The sequence below is a fragment of the Geotrypetes seraphini genome, chromosome 2, assembly GCF_902459505.1.
Source record: "Geotrypetes seraphini chromosome 2, aGeoSer1.1, whole genome shotgun sequence".
Taxonomy (NCBI): domain Eukaryota; kingdom Metazoa; phylum Chordata; class Amphibia; order Gymnophiona; family Dermophiidae; genus Geotrypetes; species Geotrypetes seraphini.
In genome coordinates, this window is record NC_047085.1 from 335,626,337 (window position 1) to 335,654,123 (window position 27,787).

Here is a 27,787-nt window from a genome sequence, read left to right on the forward strand (position 1 = left end):
ATTCCAACCTCCAGCAGCGATGTGATTGCAAGTCGCGAAGCTATAAAATTATCATGAATAGAGCTCAGGAACTCTTTTGAATGTGTACCACTCGGGTCTCCTGAAGCAGGGATCGAAACGGGGCCACGTTGGGACCCCACAAATCCTGTTTATGAGCTAAGTGAAAGTTTTACCATCTCATTAATGCAGTGACGTTTGCATGATTACATGATTGAAGTAAGAAGAGAGAAGATATTGGTGGGAATTTTTGAATATTTGAAAGATTTTAATACCCAATTCAAACTAATCATCATAGCCTTTGAATGTTTGATCAAGTGACAATGACTGGAAGGTAAACTCTTACTAAAGGGAGGTTTTTCAACCTTCCCTTCAGAGTTTCACATCTCTGAGCATTTTGTATACATTTTTTGATCACCCTCTATAGATTGGTTACATTTAAGAGGTCAGTTGTGCTTTATATTAATTAGATCCTTTTTCTGACCTTTACTTTATACCAAGTATCCCTGAATTCACTAAAGGATATAAAATAAATTCAGGCAAAATAGAAATATTGGATATCCAATAAATATCTCCTATGTTACAATAGCAGCTGCAGGAATCTTTTCCTTATGAATGGTGTAAAAATTTGTTGAGAGGTTTTAGGGTATGATTACTGTGAATATGAATAAATTATGGCTTGAATTTTTTTCCCATTATAGTGCAGAATTTGAGATGAACAAAATCTTTGGCCCTCATTCCATCTGTCTTGGTTTGGGAAGGTTATGAGAATGTGCCCCCCACAATTTTATCAATTTTCTTTCTGCCACTTTTTTTTTTTTTTTTAAAGCATCTATTGCATAACTGCATTTATACCTTTTTTTGTGGATCTGTAAAAAAAATGAAGATCTAGTACTAGATATTAACTCTTAATTTGGAGATGATTGTGAATCCTAAATTTTAGATTGCATTATTTGTCGGAATACTAATAATGAAAGGAAACACTAGATCTGATTGGAGAGTCATACTCCCCTCAAGTCTTGTATGTGGAGCCTCCTGTGCATCCTAAATGGAAGAAAGATTACCAGTTTTAAACCACTTGGTTTACCAATTCTCCCTTTTGTCTAAAGTAATTCTTACATTGGGTATCTTGGGCCTTCACATGTCTAAAGTGCTCCAAAATTCAGTTGCAAGGCTGATCTTCCATTCCCACTGCTTTGAGAGGGCTAGCCCATTACTACTCTTACACTGACTACATGTGAAAAAAAGAATCTACTATAAGTTAACCTGTATTATTCACAAGTCTATCTTTGGAGAAAATTCCAGCAGACTAGTGGTCAGCATTCTGGTCTCACATACCTTCTTCAATTCAAGGACCATGCAGCAATTTAAGATACCGTTTCAATCCTCAGGAGTACATCAGAAGAGGATATTTAACTCTACCTTTGAGTTCCTAGGGCCACATATCTGGAACAGTCTACTTGCCTATCTGTGACAATTACCCACGCATTGCCTGTTCAGGAAAAGAGTAAAGACATATCTCTTTCTCCAGTAGACTCAGCTCTTCCCAGCCCTCTTCATCCCACAGACTGATGTCCTTAAAATGACATGGCAATACGAACTTGCTTATCAGTAACACAATATCACAAATGTAACTCAACTTGCAGTAAGCCACAATGATTTCATGTTGAAATTTGCAGGATATAAGAAGTTGTATTGTATTGTAGTCATTGAAAAGGTCTGTCAGCTTTCTCATGGAAAGGTGTTTGTGTGTGTTGTTTTGTTTCTTCATCATCCTGTTAGTTCAAGATTTCCTCAATGAATATGAATGAAATCTATTTCTAGTGCAATAGGTGTGCCATTCTGGATGGATGAGTAACATCCCCATGCTTAAGAGCTGTGCAGAAGGAATCCATTCCAGCTTTTGAATCCTTCCTCCTTCACTAGAGGGCTCTGCTGCCCTCTTCAGTTTTTCTTTTTGCAAGCAAGCCAGCCAGGAGTGTTTTTGATCTGCTTTGTATATTTCTTTTTTTCTCGGTCTTTTTCAGAAATTTTGGATGGCTTTCAATGTTCAGAGCTTCCCTTGTTGAGGGTTCAGCTCTGCCTGCATTTAGAAGAAGCAGACTAAAGTCTGCAGTTGACAGGCCAATCCCTCTGTGGTACCTGTTGACCAGACTGCAAAAAAATTTTGGAGCTTGGGATCCATTTCCTTGGTAGCATTGCTCACCTACTGCTTCAGACGGGCTCAGTGCAGTCCTGCAGGGTGCTAGCTGTGTTTCACCACCCTCCTTTCCTGTCCGCGGGGGTTTGTGGCTCAGACACAGGTCCCAACTGGCAGCCTGAAGATTCAGCGTTGGAGGAGCGTTTCATCTGAGGCAGTGATTTCTCTCAGATCCAGCTAGTCTTGTGGATTGTCTCCTCCTCATACACCCCTTCCCCCTTATTCCTGGGTTTTCTTTTCTTTTCATATTGGGGGGGGGGGTCCTTTTTTCCCTTGCCCCTGGGATAAAATTTCATGTTTAAAAAAAAAGGTGAAAAAATAGCTTCCAATAGCAGTTGTGCAAACCGGGGAGTTTGAAGGCTAGAGCATTTGAGAGTAAATGAGGGGATCCTGTTGGCTTCAGATAAGTGCTGGGGAGGGGAGGAGATGCATGCACTGTGACCTTGTCAAATGGCCAGGAGCCTCAGAGCCACCAAATTGTTAATATAGTCAAGGATCAGGGGAGACATGCTCTCTATTTGGCTATATTGAGTAACCAAGAGCCTTGGACATCACTACATTGTAAACTTTTAATGCAGTAGGAGTGGATCTGGCTGAATCTGGCTACATTGGATAACTTGGAGCCTCTGAACCACTTTGCTATCAGTACTGCTTTATCTCTTCACCTGCATCAGAGCTACCGGTGCCAAAGATAGCTGCCTATATCATTGGTGGGGGGAATGGGCAATTTGAAAGCTCTTGATGCCCCAGGCGAATCATTCAGCATAAGGGGTCTCTGCAGTTCAATTTGCTGACCAGTTCCCCTTCCTAGACTTAACAGTTTTTGAGAAGATTGCAATGAGCTTGCAGGGAGGAAGGGGGTCGGAAGTCTTGGTGACCAGGCTTAGAGACATTTCCACAGGGAAATGAACTGGGAAACTTAGGTTCCCCATCAAGGATGTACTTAGTTGCACTATCCCAGGATAGACTGAAGGGGGACTCCTAGAATACCCATCCCGTCTCACAAATAAGGGGCTGGTGTCATGGTATAGAGGAGGTATTGTTTTAGTTGGAAGGCCTTTTAACCAAGATGGGAAATTTTCCTCTCCTAAGACCTCTTCATCCTCGATCAGCCATCTTTTATTGGGAGAAGCTGGAGCTTTTGCCAACAAGTTTGTCTCCTTCGTTTATAAATGCCATGTCTGAGGAGGCGCCAGAAAAAATTCTAGTCTTTGGAGGCCCTCGTATGCCTTTGGCTGCTCTCATGCCTGGTCATATCCAGAAGCCCCAGGTTTATTTTGTTTCTTTATCCTTGCTGGCCCAACTGCAGCTAGAATGTCCTGATGGCTTGATCATCCCTGGATGCTGTCCTAAAATTAACATTGTCCTGGGAAGGCTTATTCTATGGCTCCAAAATGAGCAGCAGTTTTGCCGTCCTGGGATGAATGCTCTTGGTGGTTTCAGCCAAGAACACCATCATTCTGATGGTGGGGGAGGGATCTAGCCTTGGAGCAGAAGTGGGATAGAAATGTTCATTCTCATAAAATAAGTCTCATCTTCAGCCCTGGGGACTGATCCCCATAGCTTCAGAACAGCTTTGAAATAGCACACCTAGTATCTATGGTGGCCCTTGGCTAGATTAGCTTTAGGACTGTCACTGTGTTACGAGTGCCTGTGGCCATAAATGAACATCTGGCTCAACCTCTAGGCCACCACTCTGTAAATGTATCGCAATCTAAGAAAAGGGACCAAGTCTTAGAAATTGAGTTATTCAGCTGGCTAAGTAATCAAGAAGATGTTGATTCAAATGTGACAAACCACATCAAATAAGTGTGCACTGAGATGTGGTATCTTTTCTTAGATTGCAACACAAATGTCCCCCTTCGGGAAATCGTAGAGAGCATCAAGCCTCTAAGAAGTGGAGTATCAGAGTTCTCCATGTATTATTTTGACCATCTTGAGATGGACATTGTTGGTCATGTTTGTAAGAGCAGAAATGCTGCTTACATTTGGTGTTCAGTGCTCTAAATGGCATATATAAGCATCCTTCTAAGCAAAATGAAGGCTGTCTAGTGCTTTTGGAAGAATCATAAATAAAGCTAAGCTAAGTAGAGCTAATCAGAAATTTTCTTTGCTGCTCATAAATTTGAGAGATTTTTAGACCAATAAAAGAAAAAGTATTATTAGCCTCTTATTGCATTCAATACCAAGGTCTCATTTGGAAGAAATTACCAATACAATTAAGACAACCCACCACATATCTTGAATTCAGGAAGAAACTAAAGATATACTTTTCCCTATAGCCACTCTCTTATCTTCCACTCCTCCTAACAACCATCTAACACTCTAAAAATATAACTTCCAAAACTTAATCTAAATCTTATTGTAAACTGCATAGCTTCCTTTTAGAGAATTGCGATATATAAGATACTGTATTGTATTGTATTGTATTTAAGAAGGCTTGTTTTGAGGAACTTTTTCTCCTCAATAATTATATGGAGCAGTGTTTCCTAAGTCAATACTAGTGCTGCCCGATTCACCGGGTGAATCAATTCGAATCGATTCAAAACAAAAAAAAAAATCGGCTTCCCGATTCAGCTGACCCTCGCCCCCTAAAGCAGGAGTGGCAGCGCTGCTCTTGCTGGCCGGCCGCTGCCGCACCTGCTTTAGAGGGGGAGGGTCAGTCGGGAAGTGCTGCTGTCTGCTTCCTGCCCTGGCGTCCGATTCCCCCCTCCCCCTGGTGTCCGTTTCCACCCCCTGGTGTTTGGCTTCCCCCACCTGGCCTCCCCGCACCATTTACCTTAAAGAATCAGCCTGCAGACAAGATTGCGATGCTAGCGATCTTTCCACTGCTTAAGAACTGTTTCCTCCGCCGCGATCCTTCCTTTGATGTCAGAGGAGGAGCGGGACCACAGCAGAGCAAATAGCTCTGAAGTAGTGCAAAGATTGCTAGCATCGCGATCTTGTCTGCAGGCTTCTTCTTTAAGGTAAACGGTGCAGGGAGGCCAGGGGGAACACGCAGTCCTTCCGGGGTGGGTGGGGGGTGGGACAGGCCTTCAGGGGGAGACAGGCCTTCAGGGGGGGGGACAGGCCTTCAGAGGGAGGTGCAGGCCTTCAGGGGGGGACAGATCTTCAAAGGGGGGGACAGATAGGCAGGCCTTTGGGGAGGATTCAGGCCTTCAAAGGGGGGGGGGACAGGCAAGCCTTCAGGGGGGGACAAGCCTTTAAGGGGGGGGCAACAAGCCTTCAAGGGGGAAACAGACCTTCAGGGATGGTGGCACAGGCCGTCAGGGGGGACAGGCAGGTATTCAGGGGTGGGGTGCAGGCCTTCAAGGGGAGGTGCAGGCCTTCAGGGGGGACAGAACTTCAGGGGAGAGGAGCCCTGGTGTAGAAGTACACGGAGGGAGGGAAGGGGGGATTCAAAGTGATGTGCATATACTGGATTTGGGGGGGGAAGAAATAATGGGTCTGAAAATAGAGGAGAGGGAGACAGATGATGGACAATGGGATTTAGGGAGGGAAGGAACAGAAAGGGAGAGAAGTTGGACACAAGGGATGGTGTGGAGGGGGGATAGAGATACTGGATAAGAGGGTACTTGGGAAAAGAAAGGGAGAGATGGTGGACCCTGGGGTGGTGGGGAAGGAGGGAGAGATGCTAGATGAAAGGGTAGTTAAGAAAAGGTGGATCTGTGGAGGGAGACAAAAAAAGGAAAGATACCAGATCTCCTGGGGAGGGAAGGGAAACGAAAGGGGAGGACAGAGATGACAGATGGATGGTTAGCATGCAGAAAGAAGGAGACGCTGGCAAGAAAGTTATCAGAAGACAACCAGAGCCTGGGACCAGACAACAAAAGGTAGAAAAACTAATTTTATTTTCTGTTTTGTGATTACAATATGTCAGATTTGAAACGTGTATCCTGCCAGAGCTGGTGTTAGACCGCAAACATGAGCTAGTATTTAACAGAGAGAGGAAAAGTCTTTTTCGTTTGTTTATTTTGTTTACACCACAGCGCCAGTGTGGTTAGGAGAAGGCAAAGGGGGTGAAGAGGCTATAAAATAAACCCACCAGGATGTATGAAAAAAACCCCACCCAATTGGGCAGGAGAATCGAATCGAAAAACCAATTCAATAGGCTGAATCAAAATTTTTTTCCTGAATTTGGCAGCACTAGTCAATACCCCCTTGTCAGTCAGGTTTTCAGGATATTCACATACACTGCTTCAGTTGTATGCAACTCTTTCATGCATGTTCATTGTGAATATCCTGAAACTCTGACTGACAAGGGGGGTATTCTAGGATCAACCTGGAAAACACTGATATAGAGCGTTATGAATAAGTAAGGAGATTCTATAATTGCTGAAGATATTTTGGTGGCATCTTTATTAGAGGTAATTGTAGATACCTTCAAAGGACAAATGAGATGTCAAACCCTCGCAGATGGGTGATATCACTCAACAAAGCCCACGTGGAGAAGCCTCTTCAGCTTAGAACAGTTTCCAGGAACCTTAAGATACACTACTGTGCACATATGCAATCAGTTTTTACTCTAAGGTCCTTGTTAGTGATTAACATATCTTATATTGAAAGCAACTGTTAAAGAATAATAGATGAGTATGTGTGTACTTGTATATTACTATTCATGGTGAATACCTGCTACAGGCAAGCAATTTGGTTGTCTTGCTCTCTCTGAACTCCTGTTACTGGTAAATAGCTTTGCCTTACTACCAAGAAAACCAGTAAATGTGAAATGCAGAAGACCATTTTTCTGCACTCACAGTTTTCCTTTTATGTTGGTAAAACATTGGCTGAATTTGCATAAAATATTTTGTTGTTAATGGCTGGAGATGCATAATCCCGATTTTAACAAAGAAAAGTAAACTTAATAAAATTTGATTTTATATCTTTATTTTCTCTTTGCAGTCGACCATATACCAACAAAGTTATTACACTGTGGTATCGGCCTCCTGAACTACTGCTTGGGGAGGAGCGCTACACACCTGCGATTGATGTCTGGAGCTGTGGGTAAGGACAATTTTTAGACCTAAACAAGGTAAATATGAGTAGTTACTAGTGCTGCCCGATTCAGGAAAAAAAATATTTCGATTCGATTCAGCCTATTGAATCGATTTTTCGATTTGATTTTCCTGCACAATTGGGTGTTTTTTCCAAACATCCTGGTGAGTTTATTTTATAGCCTCTTCACCCCCTTTGCCCTCTCCTACCCACACTGGTGCTGTGGTGTAAACAAAATAAACAAACAAAAGACTTTTCCTCTCTGTTAAATCCTAGCTCAGCTTTGGCAGGATGTAAATTTCAAATCTGACGCATTATAATCACAAAACAGAAAATAAAATTTTTTATTTTTTTTACCTTTTGTTGTCTGGTCATTTTTCAAATCATGTTGGTCCCAGGCTCTGCAACAAATGTCTTCTGATAACTTGCTTGCCAGGGTCTCTTGCCCAGATCCACCATCTCTCCTTTTCTCAACTACCCTGTCATCCTGCATCTCTCCTTCCTTCCCCACCAGCTCTCCCTTTTTCTTTCTAACTACCCTTCTATCTAGTATCTGTATCCCCACCCACCATCCCTTGTGTCCAACTTCTCTTCCTTTCTGTTCCTTCCCTCCCTAAATCCCATTGTCCACCATCTCTCTCCCTCTCCTGTTTTTAGATCCTTATTTCTTCTATCCTTCCCACCATTTCCCCTCTCCATGATCTTCCCCAAGTTCATCTCCCCCCTTCCACCAAGTTTATTTCTCTCATCTCTTCTCCAGTCCACCAACTCTCCATCTCCCCTCGCCCTCCATCTACCTTTTTTTATGGTACACAAAATATTTATTGTGGTGTAGCACAATTATTAAAGATTTTAGCCAGAAAAGAAAAAGGTTTTACACTATCTAAGGCATCGGAGTGACTGGTACAAGGATATTTCCTCGTTATATTCTGAGGATCATGAACACTTGACTCCAGATTACAAAAAATACAAAGGGGAAAAAAAAATTAGTACAAAGCAGTGAAAGTCTCAAGACCGTACTTCAGCAATGACCATTACAATTCTTTGAAGCAATGTGGTCAACTACCTACCTCCTAACTTTTTAAATACCACAGATGTGCGAACAGAATATCTTCCTTCATAAACTACACAGAAAGATGGAGCAATTTATTTGCAATAGTAATGCAAAAAGCATAATAAGAATTTGTTTGCTCAGGACAAGGACTCTTATGTGTTTGCATTTTTGTTATCAAAATGTTGAATTTTTTTGGAACTAAAATCAGGATTTTTCCAGATGTATGTAAAAAAATTCAGTACTGCGGGAAAGTTTCTTGCTTTAAAACAAGATGTGGCTCTGGGCTAAGCTTTTTCTTTAGTTTCCTTGCAAATGCGCAATACAATCGTATTTTATGAACCTGTTAAACTGCCGCCACCCCACTGGAACTTCCCAATCCCCCCAACCTGCGACACCCCCTCTCCAGATCCCCCTACATCAGTAGACCTCCCCAAACCTGTAGGCATTCCTAAGCCCCCATCACCACCACACCCCCACACTTTTCCCAAAGAGAGTCCGGCAGGAGGGATGCATCTGGGAAGAGGTTTGCCGGTGGCGGTAGTGATCCACTCCTGCCACTACTCCTTGTGTCTTCTCTCCACTGCGGCCCACCCTCTGTGAAAACTTCCTGTTTCCACTTGGGCGGCCAAATGGAGAGAAGACGCCCAGAGTAGCGGCAGGGTAGTGAATTGCATTCGCTACCACCGCTTTTGCCTGGCCAGAGAGGTGAGAACCTTGCTGCCGTGAAGGAGAGAGCCTTGCTGCCACAGATCTGCACCAGAGATCCGTTCAGGATTTCCCTCTGCCACCGGAGTCCTTGTTTTGATGTAACTTTTGGTTTTGTGAAAACTGGAAATTACATCAGAAGCAAGGACTCCAGTGGCAGAGGGAAAGCCCGAACGGGTCTCTAACAAGGGGGCCGACGAATCGGTAAGTCCGATTTTCTTAAAAAACAAACCAATTCGAATTGATTCACCCAAAGTGAATCAGAGAATCAATTCGAATTGCGAATCGGGCAGCACTAGTAGTTACTGACTAAACAGTAATTTGTTTAATATCTACCTCAAAAATGTTACCTTACAGGTGTATCCTTGGTGAACTTTTTACTAAGAAGCCAATCTTTCAAGCAAATCAAGAGCTGCTTCAGTTGGAGCTAATAAGGTAATTATTTTACAAAAGACACATTTATTTGGTATACATATTTTAGCATTTTCCACCAATAATTCTCATAGAATGAGTCTAACCTACTAAGATAGATTTTTTTTAAAGATTAGTCTGTGTACTGCTGTCTAAAGGAGAAATTAGATCTTATCTTAGTTTATGCTCTCTTGCCAGCAGGTGGAGACTGAACTAATGACTTGTGACATCTCCACTTAAGTATCCTGTGCAGCCAGTGGCTAGTTGGTATTTATCTTAAAGTAGTAAATAAAGCAATTCTTCAAAGAACCAAAGCTAATCAACAATAACCAACAAAAAGATATCTTGAACTATTTATACGGAATCTAAAAAATGACTAAACAGCAGGAAAAGAATGCATATCTCTTGATATTCATGTTTCTTAACAGATGCAGAAAAGGAAAAAAAACTGCTCTGAGTAGTCTCAGGACTGGTCTGTTGGCACAAGGAAAGAAAATTAGCAGGTAAGATCTGATTTCTTCTTCCTTATCCCATCAGACCAGTGTGGACACAAACTGATCATCTAGAGAAGGAAGCTACAAGTACTGAAACCAGAGCTCTGACCCCCAAGGCTGTGTCGTCCTGAGCCTGAATATCAAGCCTATAATGCTGAGAGATCTGCACAGATCTTAGGAGCTACCGCTGACTCCTGGAAGCTCCTCATGTCTCCTTTCTTGTTCACATTCTCCACTGTTGTGGTATTGTCCAACAGAATGCAAACTACCCTATTCTGAATTGGAGATTGAATCTAATCAGGGCTAGCCAAATGACTCATTGATTCTAGACAATTGATAGACCATGTTGAATCTGGTTTTAGAACCACTGCCCTTGAGCCCACTTGTCCAGACAGTGAGCTCCCTAATCACTGAAGCTGGAAGCCACTATAATTATTATCCAGTTCTGAAGCTTCAGTTGGCATTCCTCATGCCAAGTTGGATTTTTGTAACCACCATGTTAAAATGTTCCTGGCTTCCCTGGACAGAGGCAAAATATCAAGATCCTGTCTCTGTGGTGACCATTGAGAGGGAGATCTTCGTCCTAGCCTATGGGACCAATTCCAACATTGCTGTTCCATGTCATCAGATTGTCCAGGCACTCAGGTTCTGAACCTGGAGCTGCAACTTCTTTTTTCAGAAGAAACACTGTTTTGCTTAGTATTAAAATGCTCCCAAATACTCTGGAGTTTTAGATGGTCAAAGCTTATTCTTGGTTGGGTTGACCAGCCATCTCAGATATTGAAGAAATTCTACCCACTTGACTTGGTGACCCTTACAGTTTCTTTGTAAGACTTTGTGTGACTGAATGACTGAATCAGTCATCCAAATGGAAATGCACTAAATTATCTTCCTTTCACAAGGCAGCTGCAACTTCTACCATTACCATAGAGAAAGGTCTGGCTAACTTAACTAGGCCAAAGGGAGGCGTGTAAAATTGGAAATGCTGCCCTAATACTGCAAAATGCAGGAAAGCTGGAGTCTGGCAAATAGGAAGATCTAGGGAGGTTAAAAATTCTCTTTTGGGATGAGTCGAGATGGCGGTATGTGCTGAGTGTTCTGAGAGTGGTCCGAATCAGAACTGCATTTAATTTTTTCCTTCTCTAATTTTCTTGCTGTCAGGAGGGGGGGTGTTGCTTGGTGGAGGGAAGGAGTGGGTATCTTTCCCTCTGCCATTGGGGGGCAGGGGATTGCTTGACTGGCGGCAGAAGAGAGTGGGCATCCCTCCTTCCGATCTTCGATTTGAGCATTTATTCTGCGTATATGCAGATCGCTATCACCAGTGATGGACACATGTAAATTTAGTGAACCTTCATTACTCACTGCCAACCTCATTTGCATGTGCGTTTTTTGAAGAATGACTCACTTTTTTAAATTGCTACAATAACGGCTGCAACAGCAACCCATTGTTTTTTAACGCAAAGTTTTAAGAATCTATCCCAGAGCCACTTGGGAAGAGATTTCACGCAGCCCTGTGAGCACTTGACACCAATTTGACCAACTGTGATTCAAGGACTCGGAGATGAAATTGCTAATCCAAAAAGAGAAGTAATGCCTAACCCAAGTGCAGACTTGGGCCCTTGCCTGATCCAGATTGACTGTGTCCCACAAGAGTAGCCATTCAAGATATCTTAGAAGATAGGCAATTATTGGCATTAACTCCTTGCCTGAAACTTCAAATTTGCCTGCTGTCAAGAACCATGTTCAGAATTTGGCAACATCTGATTCAGCACGAAAACAACAACAAAGGAGACCAGATGGTGCTCAATCCTTTTATTTTAAAACAGACTCTACACGATCGTGTTTCGGCCCAAGAAGGCCTTCCTCAGGAGTTTCATTTTCAAGCCTATGTGGTTTTGCTGCACTTGTTGCCAGCCATCACTTTGGTGTTTTTAAAGACCATTTATTGCAATACTTGGACATCTGGATTAATACATCTAGGGTTTTATCATTTAATAACAAGATTCCTGAGGCAGGCCCTCTTGGGCCGAAACATGATTGTGTCGAGCCTGTTTTAAAATAAAAGGATTGAGCACCATCTGGTCTCCTTTGTTGTTGTTTTCATGCCCTTCACTGCTGTGAAGGCAGTTTCTCCTATTTGTCTTCTGAACATCTGATTCAAACCAGTTGACTAGGGAGGTAACACTTTGCGCCATATAGGGGCTTCTTTTCAAATTAGAAACTAATTATAAATTGCTGTTCTGAAATGTTCAACATAGCAATAAGAATAGCCGTACTGGCTGTGATTAATGATTCTATCTAGCCCTGTATCCTGTTTCCACAGTGGCCAATTCAGATCACAAATACTTAGCAGAAACCCAAGTACAGTAAAACCTTGGCTTGCGTGCATAATTTGTTCCGGAAGCATGCTTGTAATCCAAAGCACTCGTATATCAAAGCGAATTTCCCCATAGGATGTAATGGAAACTCATACAATTCATTCCACAACCCAAAAACTTTAATACAAAATACTGTATGCTGTGCTGTGCGTGCATGTGGGTAAATTAGGCATGACACATTTATTACTTTCAGCTGCACTTAACCTAAGATGTGTGCGCTTCAACTGAATTCTGATGATGTGACGCACAATATGTGCACGTACTGCAAGACAACGCTCATTTATCGAGTTAAAATTTAATAAAACATTTTGCTCGTCTTGTAAAACACTTGCAAACCACATCAAAACCCTACTTTTCAAAAAATTTATCCAGATATCTTAACCCAACCCTTCCCCCACCTCCTAGTTAAACTCTCCCCCAAAACCTCCACTTAAATAATCTCTTCCTCCCCAAAACACCAACCAAGTATTCAGATCCCTGAATCTTATTTGTACTCTAACTGTAATCTATTTGTTATATCACATAGTAATGTACGGTCAATTTAATATCCAATTTGAAAGTTCTTCCGGAATTAATCCAGCTACCTCTCCTCTCTTGTAACCAAAAAAAAACAAACCAAAAAAAAAACTGTTGTAACTTCACTGGAAATGTCCAGTTAGCTCTTGTGTAATCCGCCTTGAACTGCAAGGTATAGGTGGAATAGAAGTCCCTAATGTAATGTAATTACTCACTATCCAAGGTGTGACTGTAGTAGCAAAATTCCATGCTACCAATCCCAGGGCAAGCAGTGGCTTCCCCCATGTCTGTCTCAATAGCAGACTATAGACCTTTCCTCCAGGAACTTGTCCAAACTTTTTTTAAACCCAGATATGTTTACCACTGTTACCACATTTTCCAACCATGATTTCTTGAGCATAAACATATGAGTGAAAAATTTTTTCCTCCTATTTGTTTTAAAGGTATTTCCATGCAACTTCATGTCCCCTTTATAAGTTTTTTAAAAGAGTAAAAATCAATTCACCTTTACCTGTTCTACACCACTCAGGATTTTATAGATCTCTATCATATCTCCCCTCAGCCGTCTCTTTTCCAAACTGAAGAGCCCTAACTTTTTTAGCATTTTCTCATATGAGAGGAATTCCAACCCTTTTTTAAATTTTGGTCGTTCTTCTTTGAACCTTTTCTAATTTCGCTATATCTTTGAGATACAGCAGTAATATAATGGGTACATTACATGTCAAACTGATTGGCAGGTGAGATAAGATGAGGATCAACCAATCAGCGTCCACTTCCAGGTTAAACTCCGCCCACACCCCTCCCCACCCATGCCATACTCGCACCATTTCCATGACCACACACCCCTCCTATCCCATAGGAATGAATGGTGGTAACTTCACCCCAGCTCCATCCACTACTCCCCTCCCCAATCTAAGTCACTGGAAATGATCCCTTCTGGAAACAGGAAAGTGTTTAACCCCCAGAAAGAAACACAGAGTAGATCAATGATATCAAGGAAATGGCAATTTATTAGATAAGCCAAACCTGACTTGGCCACATTTTGTCCTCGGGCAGCATCAGAGGAAATTGCTAGGAGAGAAAAAATAAATTGCTCCCTCCTTTTGAGGCAAATCACTCTCGCTTTCACAAAATCAGTCAGGATTCAAAAAGCCAAGAATGGTACCTTTCTAGGACTAGGGTCCGCTTTAAAAAATTCAAAATGTGGTATTTTACAGCTCACACAAAACCTTTTAGCTACAAAGACATCTTAAAAAGAGGCATGTTCAAACATGCCTTGGTGACTGGAGGGGGTAGCAATCCTGTTATCATGGTGAGGGCTTAAAGAAAATGATGTGGCAAATAACATGCGATAAGAACAAGTACTAGGTGATCTTTAATTGTCTATTGCTGTCACCACACCATTATCCACAATAAACCTAGATAGCTGTGAAGAATCAAAGAAAATATACCTTGCTCCTTTAAAATTAACCAAACGTTTACATGGAAATCTTAATACAAAAGTAGCTCCCAGTTTTAAGACCTGGGGTCTCAAAAGCAAAAACTGTTTCCTCTTTTTTTGTGTTTGCCTAGACACGTCAGGGTACATTCTAATTTTTTGATTCAAAAAGAGTATATCTTTATGTTTAAAAAAACAATCTTTATGTTTAAAAAATCATCTTCAAGAGCCAATCTCTATCTGAGTCAAAGGCTAATTGAACAAAAAGTATAGCTAAACTAATGTGATACATTCCTGCTGACTCTAATAAATTTGTTAAGTCCAATAAATCAATTGCTGGTTCCTGTTGTTTTCCCACCGAAATATAGTAAATCTTTGAGATAGGTGGAAATTAGTTTTGTGGAATTTTCAGTCTCCAGAAGATACTTTTAAACATTTCAATTGCTGAAATAGTTGGTGATTTAGGAAAATTAATCAATCTTAAATTATTCTTTCTTGTATTTTCCAATATTTCCAACTTAAAGTTAATGTTAACATTCTCTTTCATTAGGAGGTGATTTTGTGCTCCCAAACGTTCCAATTTTTTTCCTTGCTCCAATGATTTATTCTCCAATTTTCCTACTCTTTGTTGTAACATTAAAGAATCTGAAAGTATCCCAGAACATTGAGTGGCTAGTGTTTGTAATTGAGAACCCAAAGATACTGTGAGATTGCTTCCCAAATAGAGTTTAAATCAATAACTGGGGGCTTCTGTAATGGAGCAATTCCAAATCTTTAGATTTTTCAGAACCTGAAGAAAAAGATGTCAATGGGGGTTCTAGTAGACCCTCTTGCAATTCCAAGACTCCATGCAGTGGCAGTTGTTTTGCTGAAGCAGCCGTCACTCTCCGTACTGCCCGTTCTTCCTCCTCTGCACAGCCTACGGATGCGGCCACCACACCCCTCTCTCCCTGTCTCCTACACCATTGGCCGGGGGAGTGGCTGCACTGGCGTTCTACGCTCTTCCAGCGAGAAGCTGACTGCCTCGAGAGAGGTTGAAGGGCTCTCCGATATGCCTTCACCACTAGCCATGGCCATCTCAGCCGGAACTTCTTTAGGCCCCCGCTCGACGAATGCATCCATCGGGCCAGATGATTGCAATTGCATCCCGGGTACCAATGGAAAGACCCGGGTCTTCGATTTTTGCTTCACCATAAGTAAGAGGTAAGACTCGATGGTGTTCTACGAGCACCCTCAGACCGCCATCTTAGTTAAGCTCCTCCTCATTCATTTATCTGGGGCTCCCCCTTCTTATTGGAGCTGTAGAAATTGCTTACACTTTTTATTGCTCTTGGAACATAAATCTGTTCAAAACAGTTCTAAATGCAAGAAGAGTTTTCTTCAAATTTTTGGACCCTTACATCCACGTTCTACTTCCATGGCTCCGTGGTGAGATTTTTAATTTCTTATAATTCTACCTGGGGGACCTTTTGCGGGAGGGCCCAGGGATATCGGTATGTCGGTTTCCAGGTGGTATTTTTTCCTTTCTTCTCTTCCTCTTCTTTCTCCTTTCTCTCTCTTTGTGTCTTTTTTGGGGGGGAGGTTTGCGTTTCCCTCTCAATATTGGATATTTACTTTTGGTCATTTTATGGCTCATAGTTGACTTATACATGCTTTTCTTGTTTTCTTTACGTATTGTGTTTTGAGTGGGAGACCTTGGGGAAGGTTGGGAGTTGCTTATATTTTTTTTAAAATTGGGATGATACCCACTGTGCAATTGTGCATTTGTTGTTGTAATGTTTCTGTTGTGCCGTCATCAATAAAAAAAAAAATGTTTGACTTTAAAAGAAACAAAATGATCATGTTGGACGTGGATGCACAATGGCAAGCTGATCTAGTTCATAGTTCATTATAACAGTGTGGCACAGTGGTTAAAGCCACAAGAAGGAGTGGGATAGGATAATAGTCTTTCCAAATAAAGAGGAGCCAAAAGGACCAAAGTAATCAAAATGTTTGTTTGTGTCCATCCACAAAGAGATAGACCCAACACAGCACTGTGATTTGGCATATCGTATGCCTGCTTTAGGAGTCAAACATGCAGTGGATAAAGCTACAGCTTCAGCACCCTGAGGTTGTGGGTTCAAACCCAAGCTGCTCCTTGTGACCCTGGGCAAGTCACTTAATCCCCCCATTGCTGCAGGTACATTAGATAATGAGCCCACTGGGACAGACAGGGAAAAATGCTTGAGTATCTGAATAATTCATGTAAACAAGCTATTCCTCATAAATGATTTAATCGCAACAAATGACATAGCCCTGTTTTTCATCATGGAAACATGACTAAAAGACTTTGAAAGTCCTGAACTCCCTCACCTCTGACCGCAGGATTACAATATACTACAACTCCCCAGAAAACTCAAACGGGGCAGAGGTCTGGCAATCATATATAATCATATATCATCACAGAGACAGGCATTTTGCTGAGCGGTGTGGAAGCAGGCTTTGGTTTTGGTGGTGTTTAGTTTTAGTTGGTTGATAGTTGCCCAAGTTTGGATTTTTGGTACATTGAGATTTTTTTCAGTGATGTTTGGTAGGTTACAGGTTATGGGAATTTCATCTGCATAAGACAGTATGGTTTCATCTTCTAGCTTGATTTGTCTGAGTGAACTCATAAATAGGTTAAATAGGGAGATAGCGGGGAGCCCTGTGGACAAGGGGAAGTCAGACAGAAGCACTTCCCGACTGATAAATTAACTTTCCATGATCACATTAGCAGTATTATTAAGGCAACCTTTCACAGACTTCATCGAATCCGCTCAGTTTCACAATTCCTTTGCTCAAAATCTCTTAACATTCTTATTCATTCTTTGGTAATTTCTAAAATTGATTATTGCAACGCCCTATTTAAGGGAATTGCTCAGAGCGAAATCAAATGTCTACAAATTATTCAAAACGTTTCTATTAAACTCATATCAAAAGCAAGGAAATTTGATCATGTAACACCCCTTCTTAGAAAAGCACACTGGCTTCCTGTAGCTTACCGGATAACTTATAAGTTATGCCTGCTTACTTTCAAATCCTTACTCTATAAAACTCTGGCGTTTATATTTAAATTATTAATCCCTTATACTTCTAATAGAACGTTGAGATCTAATGAACAGCATTTGCTGACGATTCCTTCTCTTAAGGTTATTAATACGAGACGGCAATTTATTTTCTCTGCCTGTTGGACTTAATTCCTGTCAAGTATTGTATTGTTTCCTAAATATTGTAATTTTATTATTATGTTCATCGCTTAGAAATATGATTAAGCGATTAATCAAAAACTTATTAAACTTGACTTATTATTATTATTAAACTTGAACTTGATACTCCCCACTCGCCCTCTAAAGCAGGAGCGACAGCGGCTGGCCAGCAAGAGGTAGCACTGCCGATTCTGCTTGAGGGGGGAGGGTCAGTCGCCGAATCGGGAGGCCGATTTTTGTTGTTGTTGTTGTTGTTTTGGAATCGATTCAAACCGATTCACCCGAAATGAATTGGTGAATCGATTCGAATCGGGCAGCACTATTCTGCACCAGCTGCTCAGGAAGTTAGAAACTGAATCAAAGAAGGTTGTCTTTTTGCTTGTCTGTTGCAGCAGCCTTAGTACAGGCACACAAGAGCACTGCCGTATCTGAGGGAAAATGGCTGAGGCACAAAACAGTCCCAAAACCCCCAAACAGAATCAAATTCTATTACACCAAGCTCTAGCTGCCCAGGATATCTCATCTTACTACCTGACGGAGACTGAGAAATGCTGTGTCGCCATTGCCTGCACAGAATACTTAAGTAGTGATGTCATTAGTTTTCAGTCTTCACATGCTGGCAGGATAACGTAAACTAAGGATCTAAACTCGAACAGGGTTGGGAAACCATGGTCCTCAACCCATTCAAGATTTCTCTAATGAATATGCATGAAATTTATTTGCATACAAAGGAAGCACTACATGGAAATTGATTTTGTGCAAATTCATTGTGGAAATCTTGAAAACCCAACTGACTTGTGGCTCTTGAAGACCGTGGCTGCCCACTTCTGCTCTTCAGGCATAATGAAGCAATGTGTGTCAAAAATTTCCTGGAAGCACATTTGGTCAGTGATATGTATGCAATGAATATGTATGCAGTATATTTACCTACAGTGGGTCTCCACAAATTTTATTCAATCTTCAAACTTGATAACAACCTAGGAATGTACAATTTGTAACTTCTTTGTGTGACAAAGAGGACCTAATATGAACTGATTTTTTTTTTAAGTGTTACCCTATATGCCACTAGATGGCACAAAAGATTTTCCTGTTTTTAATAAAAACAAACATACATACTAGGTTACAGAATTTGTCAAACTGGAATTTTTTTTCCCTTCTTTCTTAATGTTCTTCTTGCAACAACCTCACATTTTCATATGGAGTTAGAAAATCCTTCTTTATATTAAGAATTAGCTAAGTGGACCTAAAGGAGTTTTGGAAGGATGCTTCTTTATTTTAGAATATGTTACTATAAATTCCTCATTTGTATTAAAGCAGTCGGTGCTTGTTCTTTCCCTCCAATTTTATTTCCACATTGAAGTATAGAAAATCTGACAAAATATCACTTGTTAGGATTTTAAAAAGCTGCTATCATGATGCAGTTAGAAACATGCTTTAGGTTTATTATAACCTATCTTGTTCTACATAAAATAAATGTTTCATTGTTCTTCTTTTATGTTTACAGTCGTATATGTGGGAGTCCTTGTCCTGCTGTATGGCCAGATGTAATAAAGCTACCATATTTCAACACCATGAAACCAAAGAAGCAGTATCGTCGGAAAATCAGAGAAGAGTTTTCTTTGTAAGGACTCACTTTTTTGTGTTTTTTGTATTATGGACAAGACACCATCACAGTATCTTTGGTGGGGGGAGGGGGTTAGAAAAAGTAGACTTGCAGTCATCAACTTGCACTCGCATCACATACCATCTGCTGATAAACTCAGTACAGGATCTTTTTCATACTAATAGCACAGGTTCAGTGTAGGACTCCCCTCTTCAGTCTCAGCTCACTGTGTGGCTGCTAGCTCCCCAGCCTTTGTCATTAATTCTAGTCTTTGTTATTGGTAGCAGATGAATCATTTCCATCTGTTTTACTGAATATTTGAATATGGCATAATAGAAATTCTTGTACAATCTCTCTGGAGGCTGAACTAGAGGGTTTTTGTATGTCTGATAGCTTCTGCTACAGGGTAACTAAAAGATGATCCCTCCCCTTTGGGCTACATGCCTGGAAGCTTCCTGTCTTGCTCAATTTTGACCCTGCAGCTTCACTGCATGGTTGAAATCAATCTATTCTGCTCGTGATTTGTTTTCAATTCCTAGTCTTCTTTGATTTATTTTGCAGGTTTGTCCACGTGCTGCAGATCAACTCTGTGTGAGTGATCCTTCGGCGAGAGATCACAGACATTTAAAATTTTGTCTTCTTCTGGAGGGTACTCTGTAAGCCTGAAACTGCAGTAAGCCCTCTGGACAGCCTGCAGATTGGATCCCGTCTCCAGAAACGGGAGCCATCTCTCCCCTGGTTCGTCCACAAAGGGATAGAGCGCAGGCTGCTGCGGTTCCGAGGAGGTACGCCGGGATCGGAACCGCGCTGCATGTCTTCCCTGATTTCTCTGAGGGTTCCTGGTGGTCGTGATCTGAGGTGGCATGGAAGGTGAGGTGGCCAAAAGACCTGAAAAATCCAGTTTAATCAGTTCCTGAGGTACTGATCTCCCTATGCTTGTACTGTGTATTGCTGGCTGCCATCGAAATGCATTGCAGCACATGTCTCTGTGGTGTTTGTCACAGAGTTTGCCGATTTTGGGAGGTGCTCAAATCGCAGTTTTGGGGGGTTTCCCTTCATTTCCTGGTGGGGGGAGGCACCTGTAAAATCCTAAAATCACCGTTTTTCACATTTTCCTGCGTTAACAGGCATTTTTTTAGGCAAAATCGGCACCTGCAGCGGCCATCTTGGATTTTCTTTAAACTCTTTAAAACTATATTTTTTTGATTTAGAAGCTTCGTTTTTACTCCAAACTTCACAGATGGCCACCTCACAGGACAGGATGCCATGGATTCATGCCATAAATGCAGCGGATGGCTTGCGGTTTTGCAACTGTATATTTTGTGCCCCGCAGCCCACAAGAGGTGTAAACTGTGCGTGGATTCCACACTATCCTCTGGAGAGGCCCTGCTTTTTTCTGATTCTGCCAGAGACACGATTCTAGCGTCCGGGATGCCAAAATCGGGCGAGGAGGGCGCTTTTGTGAAACACAAGAGCAGTTCCGGGACAAAGCCTCATAAATCTTCAAACCATTCCAAATCTGAGTCCCGCAGATCGGCTCTGGCTGCCGGGGAATATTTTCCGCCTTAATCTGTGGATATGATGTATCAGGTTTTCATGAGAAAGCAGGCTATGCCTGTGTCTTCCTCTCAGACTACAGTGTGGCAGTCTGTGCAGCCTTTGGATTCCATCATGTCAATCTGCTCCCTTGTTGGTCCACCTGAACGCCAGCGGCAACTTCCTGCTATTGCTTCGGTGCCTGCATCAATTTCTATGCTGCTGCTGTCATACGGCTCTTCAACAGGCTCCATTGACTAGGCTAGCCTAGCGGATCTTGGGAATTCCCAGAACACTGTTTCCCACGATGTGGGAGAGGATCAGATGGTGTGCAGGCTAAGTCCAGTCGCCTTCCGGATCTTATCTCTGAATCCCTGCGGACATTGGAACTTGATTCAGACTCAGCAATTCAGGCGGAGTGTTCAGTCATGAGTTCTATGCACATGTGCTCTGCTGCATTTCCAGGTCACGCGGATTTGGTGGAAATGCTCTTGGAGGTTGGAAGGTCCCAGAGGGTCCCCTGAAGTGCATTAGGGCCATGGCTAAATTTTATCCCATGGTTCAGAATTTTCCAAGCGCCTAGTCCCACCGAGGGTGGATTCGCAGTGGCTCAGGTCACTAAACTTACTTCCTTGCCCTTGGATGGAGGGGTTGTCCTGAAGGATGTCCAGGACCGAAGACTAGATTTTGTCATGAAGCGTCTTTTTGATTCCACTGCAACGGGAGTGTGAGCTGCAGCGGCCACTTCCTCTGTGGCTCAGGCATGTCATACTAAACTTCGTCAGATTCCTGGGGAGGTTGTCCTTCGGGATCTCGACTTCCTGGTTTCTAGAGTGAATTATTTGGCAGATGAAAGTTTTTGCTAAGCTGGGTGCTTATTCAGGAGAATGTTATGGATTCGCCAGTGGTCGGTTGATTCTTCATCCAAGGTTGCACTGAGCAAATTACCCTTCCAAGGTATGTTCTTATTTGGCTAGGGTTTAGATGACCTGATGGCAAGTGTGCAAGCCTCAGGCGCTTCCTGGCTCTAGACCTCGTCTGACAAGGGGGAGGGAATGGCCAAATTTTTGGCTCTTCTGGAGAACCTCAGTACGCCGGACCCCCTGCGACGGGACAGCATTTCAGAGCGTCATATGGACTTCACTTTGGAGGTGCAGCGTGCCATCAGCCTTCCAACTCTCGATCTTATGTCCCTTCTAAGAGAAAATTATGATGCCAAGTCTCTGGCGAGGCCCCCAGAATCGGGGGGGGGGGGGGGGGCAGCTTTCAGCCTTCCTTTCAAAATGGCTAAAGATAACCTTGGACCAGTGGGTCCTAGAGGTTTTCAAAGACGGTCTTCGTCTGCAGTTCTTCCGGCCGCCTCGGACTTCTTCCTGTCCTCTCCCAAGGAAAATCCAGACAGGGCCATCAAGGTGTGCACTACGGTGCACCGGTTACTAGATTTGGCAGCCATTGAGCTGGATGTGGAAAGAGGAAACCACTTTCGGAAGAAAAGGCAGCACCATCCTCAAAATCATCGCAGACCCCCGATGCGAAGAAAAAGATCTCTGCATGAAAAAGCCTGAAGCACTGACACTCTCTGCGCTGATGTGACCGCCACAAGGAAGACAGTCCTAATGGTAAGAGCATTCAGAGAGATCCCTTCAAAGAGATCATTGGCGGACAAGTCAGGGAGCATAGGACCAAATTCAGGTTCAAGGACAGGCAAGGCAGTCGCAAGGGAGCCTAACATGTCCTGAATCACACTGCTGAGTTTGAATTTGCTGGATTCTGGAAGAAATACCCGGTTCAGACCCATGTGGAACCGGATTCCCAGGCACTCCAAGTCCTGGGTCAGGAAATTTGGGACTGCTGGAGTTACTGCATATTAAAGACAAGTGAAGAAAAGACTTTCTGTTGATTTTGGTTTTTATTTTGAAAAGCATGAATCAGTAAACAACAGTAAGCAGAAAGCTACATTAAAATAAAGGAGGCAATTTTAAGGGCCAAAATTAGACATTTTGAAAACACATTTTTACTGTGAATTTAATTGGTTATGAAGGCCCTTTAGCCATCCTTTTACTGAACCCTGAGAAGTTGGGTGTATTGTCAGTGTGGATATTTCCAGTTTACCTCGCTTCATCATCATCTACATCCATTTAGTGATCATCTTTTAGTTACCCTGCAGCAGAAGCTATCAGACATACAAGAACCTTCTAGTTCAACCTTCAGAGGAGATTTACAAGGAAGATTAGCAGATGTAAGAAACCTAATCTTTCATTATTGTGCAAAGACATGAGAGTCCTGACATTAGGTGATATTCCCATACTCGGGAGTTGATTGCAGGACGATAAAATTTACATTCTTCAGCTCCACCTCCTTCTGCATTGCTGTAGAGTCCCATTCAGTTTTGTCCTTATACAAGCAAGTTGAGAAGGTGTAGTTCTGATCTCTGATCTGCTCTGATAATCTTTTATTATTTTGGGAGGGTTTTATCCGAGTTCGAGGCTTTTCCAGTGTTGGAGAGGTCCCCAGTGACTCCAGGGTAGCTCTGCCTGGGAGTGGATGCAGACCCTGGGTCATACTTCTGCAGCTGGCAAGACAATCCTCGAGGTTCCTGTCTGTCCAGCCCGGAACTTATGGAGCTCGGGGTCTGTTCCCCTTGAAGCTAGCTCGCATCCTGATTCATCAGGTTCTCGTGCAGAGGCTTTTTGGCTCCGGTTTCAATCCAGCAGGGCTTAATAATAATAATAATAACTTTATTTTTCTATACCGCCATAGTCGGGCGACTTCTAGGCGGTTTACATTATAAGAAGGCTGGACATTCAGCGAATAGCAAAAATCTTAATACAGTACGATATCATAGATCCACTTACAAAACAATACAGTGAGTCTAAATACAATAACATATATTATCCCAGGACCAGCAGGCAGCTATTCTCACTAGTGGGTGATGTCATCAGACAGAGCCCCGGTACGGACGTCTCACAAGCACGTGTTGCTTGTAGAAACTTAAAGTTTCTAGATGCCCGCACCGCGCATGCGCCGGTGCCTTCCTACCCGGAGATCCGGGCGTGTCTCCTCAGTTCTTTCTTTTCCGCGGAGCTGAGAAGTTCAACTTCTTCATGCGCTAGCTGAATTCAGTTAAATTTGCCTTCCTTGTCCGCGTTTTCGTTTTCTTTTAATTACAGTTAACAGTTCTTTTCTTTTTCAGTAAAAAAAAAAAAAAAAAAAAGAAGATTATTTCCTCCGGCGGGTCGAACGGGCCGGCCACGTGGCTCAGGCCCACTGGCTTCGACCTCGCGGCGGAGATTTTCCGGCCTATGTCCCGGCCAATCACCGGGTTTAAAAAGTGCAGCAAGTGCCAACGCGCGATTTCACTCACGGACCCTCACTGGCAACAGTCTCGACCTTCCAGGCCACCCCTGATTTACCAGCGGCGTTACATGCCCAGACAAACGCCTGCTGCGAGACAGCCTGCGAAGAGACAACCTCCCCAGAAGTCTCAGCAAAAACCTCAGCCACCGGCTGTACCTAAGGCTCCCCAGCCCTTTTGACGCCCCCCCCGGGAGCATAACCTCGGCCTCTCCCATAGGGGGCCGCCTCCATCTTTTTTACCATCGATGGGAGGCCATAACCACGGACCTATGGGTCCTCACCATCATAAGAGAAGGATACTCTCTTCAATTCCACCGGGTCCCCCCGGACCATCCTCCAAGAGAGTATCCTTCAAGCTCGACGCAGACCGCCCTTCTTCTTCAGGAAGTCCAAACCTTACTTCAGCTTCGGGCTGTCGAGCCGGTCCCGTCAGACCAATTGAACCGAGGGTTTTACTCCCGGTACTTCCTCGTCCCGAAGAAAACGGGCGACCTGCGACCCATTTTAGACCTTCGGGCCCTCAACAAGTTCCTGGTCAAAGAGAAGTTTCGCATGTTGACTTTGGCTTCTCTATACCCCCTCCTCGAGCAGAACGACTGGTTATGCTCCCTGGATCTCAAGGAGGCCTACACTCACATCCCCATTCACCCGGCCTCCCGAAAGTTCCTCAGATTTCGGGTGGGAAATCTGCACCTACAGTATCGAGTGCTACCATTCGGCCTATCTTCGTCCCCCAGAGTCTTCACAAAGTGCCTGGTGGTAGTGGCCGCAGCACTCCGGGACAGGGGTCTACAGGTGTTCCCATACCTCGACGACTGGCTCATCAAGGCCCCGTCAGCCCCAGAGGTCACTTCGGCGGCCTTGGCTACAACCTACTTCCTCCAGAATTTGGGCTTCGAGATCAACTTCTCCAAGTCTCATCTACAACCCACCCAGTCCCTCCCCTTCATCGGAGCGGTCCTGGACACCACCCGACTCCGAGCATTCCTACCTCGGCAACGCATGGAGTCTCTTCTTCATCTCTGCCAGTCGGTGTCTACTCGCCAAAACCTACCGGCGAGACAACTGATGGTGCTCCTGGGCCATATGGCCTCCACAGTACATGTGACACCCTTTGCCAGACTCCACCTCAGGATCCCCCAGTGGACCCTGGCATCACAGTGGAATCAGACATCCGATCCACTATCCAAACGCATCTTAGTCACACCTGCTCTTCGGCAGTCTCTACTTTGGTGGATGACCTCTTCGAATCTATCCAGAGGTTTGCTGATGCACTCTCCCCCCCATCAGAAAGTTCTCACAACCGATTCGTCGAATTACGCATGGGGGGCCCACCTGGAGGGTCTCCGCACCCAAGGATTCTGGACCAGTGCGGAAAGACTACACCAAATCAATCTACTGGAACTCAGAGCCATCTTCAATGCGCTCCAAGCTTTCCAACACCTACTCCACGACATGGTAATCCTCATTCGCACAGACAATCAGGCCGCCATGTATTATATCAACAAGCAAGGAGGCACGGGCTCGGCCCTCCTTTGCCAGGAAGCTCTACGAGTCTGGGACTGGGCAGTGCGCCACAACACCCTACTCAGAGCAGTATACATCCAGGGGGAGAACAACGTCTTAGCAGACAAACTAAGCCGTCTGCTACAACCGCACGAATGGACTCTCCATTCCAGCCCCCTTCACCAAATCTTCACGCAATGGGGGACGCCTCAGATAGACCTCTTTGCGGCTCCCCACAACGCCAAACTGCCTCAGTTTTGCTCCAGGATCTACACTCCTCACCGCCTCGAGGCAGATGCTTTTCTACTGAACTGGGGGAAACGATTTCTATATGCGTTCCCACCATTCCCGCTGATCCAGAAGACTCTGGTCAAGCTGAAACTCGAACGGGCAACCATGATTCTAATAGCTCCTCGGTGGCCCAGACAACCTTGGTTCTCCCTCCTACTTCAACTCAGCAGCAGGGAACCAGTACCACTTCCAGTGTTTCCTTCACTACTTACTCAACAGCAAGGATCACTACTTCATCCCAACCTGCAGTCTCTCCACCTGACAGCTTGGTTCCTCTCAACGTAACCCCTCACCAATTCTCACAAGAAGTGAGGGAGGTCTTGGAAGCTTCCAGGAAGCCCGCCACTCGACAATGCTACTCCCAGAAATGGACCAGATTCTCCTCATGGTGCGTTTCTAAGTCAAAGGAACCTCAGCGAGCTTCCTTATCCTCCGTGCTGGACTATCTCCTACACCTATCTCAATCTGGGCTCAAGTCCACATCCATACGAGTCCACCTGAGCGCTATTGCGGCGTTCCACCAGCCTCTACAAGGGAAACCCCTCTCGGCCCATCCGGTGGTCGCCAGATTTATGAAAGGACTCTTCCATGTTAACCCTCCTCTCAAACCACCCCCAGTAGTTTGGGACCTCAATGTAGTCCTTTCCCATCTCATGAAGCCCCCGTTTGAACCACTCAACAGGGCTCCTCTGAAGTATCTCACCTGGAAAGTGCTTTTCCTTGTAGCCCTTACGTCCGCTCGCAGAGTCAGCGAACTCCAGGCATTGATGGCGGACCCACCATTCACAGTATTCCACCATGACAAGGTGGTCCTCCGCACTCACCCGAAATTCCTGCCTAAGGTGGTCTCCGAATTTCATCTCAACCAATCCATTGTACTTCCAGTATTCTTCCCTAAGCCTCATTCTCACCACGGAGAATCGGCCCTTCACACTCTAGACTGTAAACGTGCCTTGGCTTTCTACCTGGATCGCACCAAGCCACACAGAACCACTCCTCAACTTTTTGTCTCCTTCGACCCTAACAAGTTGGGAAGACCCGTATCAAAGCGCACCATCTCTAATTGGATGGCGGCTTGTATCTCTTTCTGCTATGCCCAGGCTGGATTATCACTTCCTTGTAAGGTCACAGCCCATAAGGTCAGAGCAATGGCAGCCTCAGTAGCATTCCTCAGATCAACACCAATCGAGGAAATTTGCAAGGCTGCCACCTGGTCCTCGGTTCACACATTCACCTCACATTATTGTCTGGATACCCTCTCCAGACGGGATGGACAGTTTGGCCAAACAGTATTGAAAAATTTATTCTCTTAAGTCGCCAACTCCCCCTCCATCCCACTGAGGTTAGCTTGGAGGTCACCCACTAGTGAGAATACCTGCCTGCTTGTCCTGGGATAAAGCAATGTTACTTACCGTAACAGTTGTTATCCAGGGACAGCAGGCAGCTATTCTCACGTCCCACCCACCTCCCCTGGGTTGGCTTCTCAGGCTAGCTACCTGAACTGAGGAGACACGCCCGGATCTCCGGGTAGGAAGGCACCGGCGCATGCGCGGTGCGGGCATCTAGAAACTTTAAGTTTCTACAAGCAACACGTGCTTGTGAGACGTCCGTACCGGGGCTCTGTCTGATGACATCACCCACTAGTGAGAATAGCTGCCTGCTGTCCCTGGATAACAACTGTTACGGTAAGTAACATTGCTATACAGTCTAAATACAATAGTAAATAATACAGTGAGTCTAAATACAATATCATATAATAAGTCTAAATATAATACCGTACAAGGAGTCTTAATGCAGTACGATAGTCTAGATGGGAAACTTACATGTTAAATTGGGGATCTATGGGCAAAGAATATCTGAGAGATTTAGGACATCCATAAGTTGGAGTTCTAAGGGTAGAGAAGATCAGAAAAGGAGGGGCTTCTTGAGAGAGAGAAAGGCGTTTGTTGGGGAGGGGAGTACTAGTGGGGGAGGGGACTGTTTTAGTCAATGAATTTTGCCTAAGGATATCTGGTACGTAAATTACTCCCCTTGCTCATGCAAGGATTCACAAGGGTTAAGGTCTCGGTCGGGTTTTATAAATCT

General features: G+C 43.8%; 1 protein-coding gene across 6 annotated transcripts in view; it reads left to right on the forward strand.

The window, feature by feature from the left end:
* The window catches only part of CDK13 (cyclin dependent kinase 13), a 231,348-nt gene that overhangs the window by 140,202 nt on the left and 63,359 nt on the right, over positions 1 to 27,787 (forward strand). For all 6 annotated transcript variants that reach the window (XM_033930257.1, XM_033930258.1, XM_033930251.1 and 3 more), the window contains exons 8-10: positions 7,097 to 7,198; positions 9,306 to 9,383; positions 18,914 to 19,030. In XM_033930257.1, the coding sequence (XP_033786148.1) occupies positions 7,097 to 7,198; positions 9,306 to 9,383; positions 18,914 to 19,030 (297 nt within the window). The remainder of the gene's footprint in view (positions 1 to 7,096; positions 7,199 to 9,305; positions 9,384 to 18,913; positions 19,031 to 27,787) is intronic.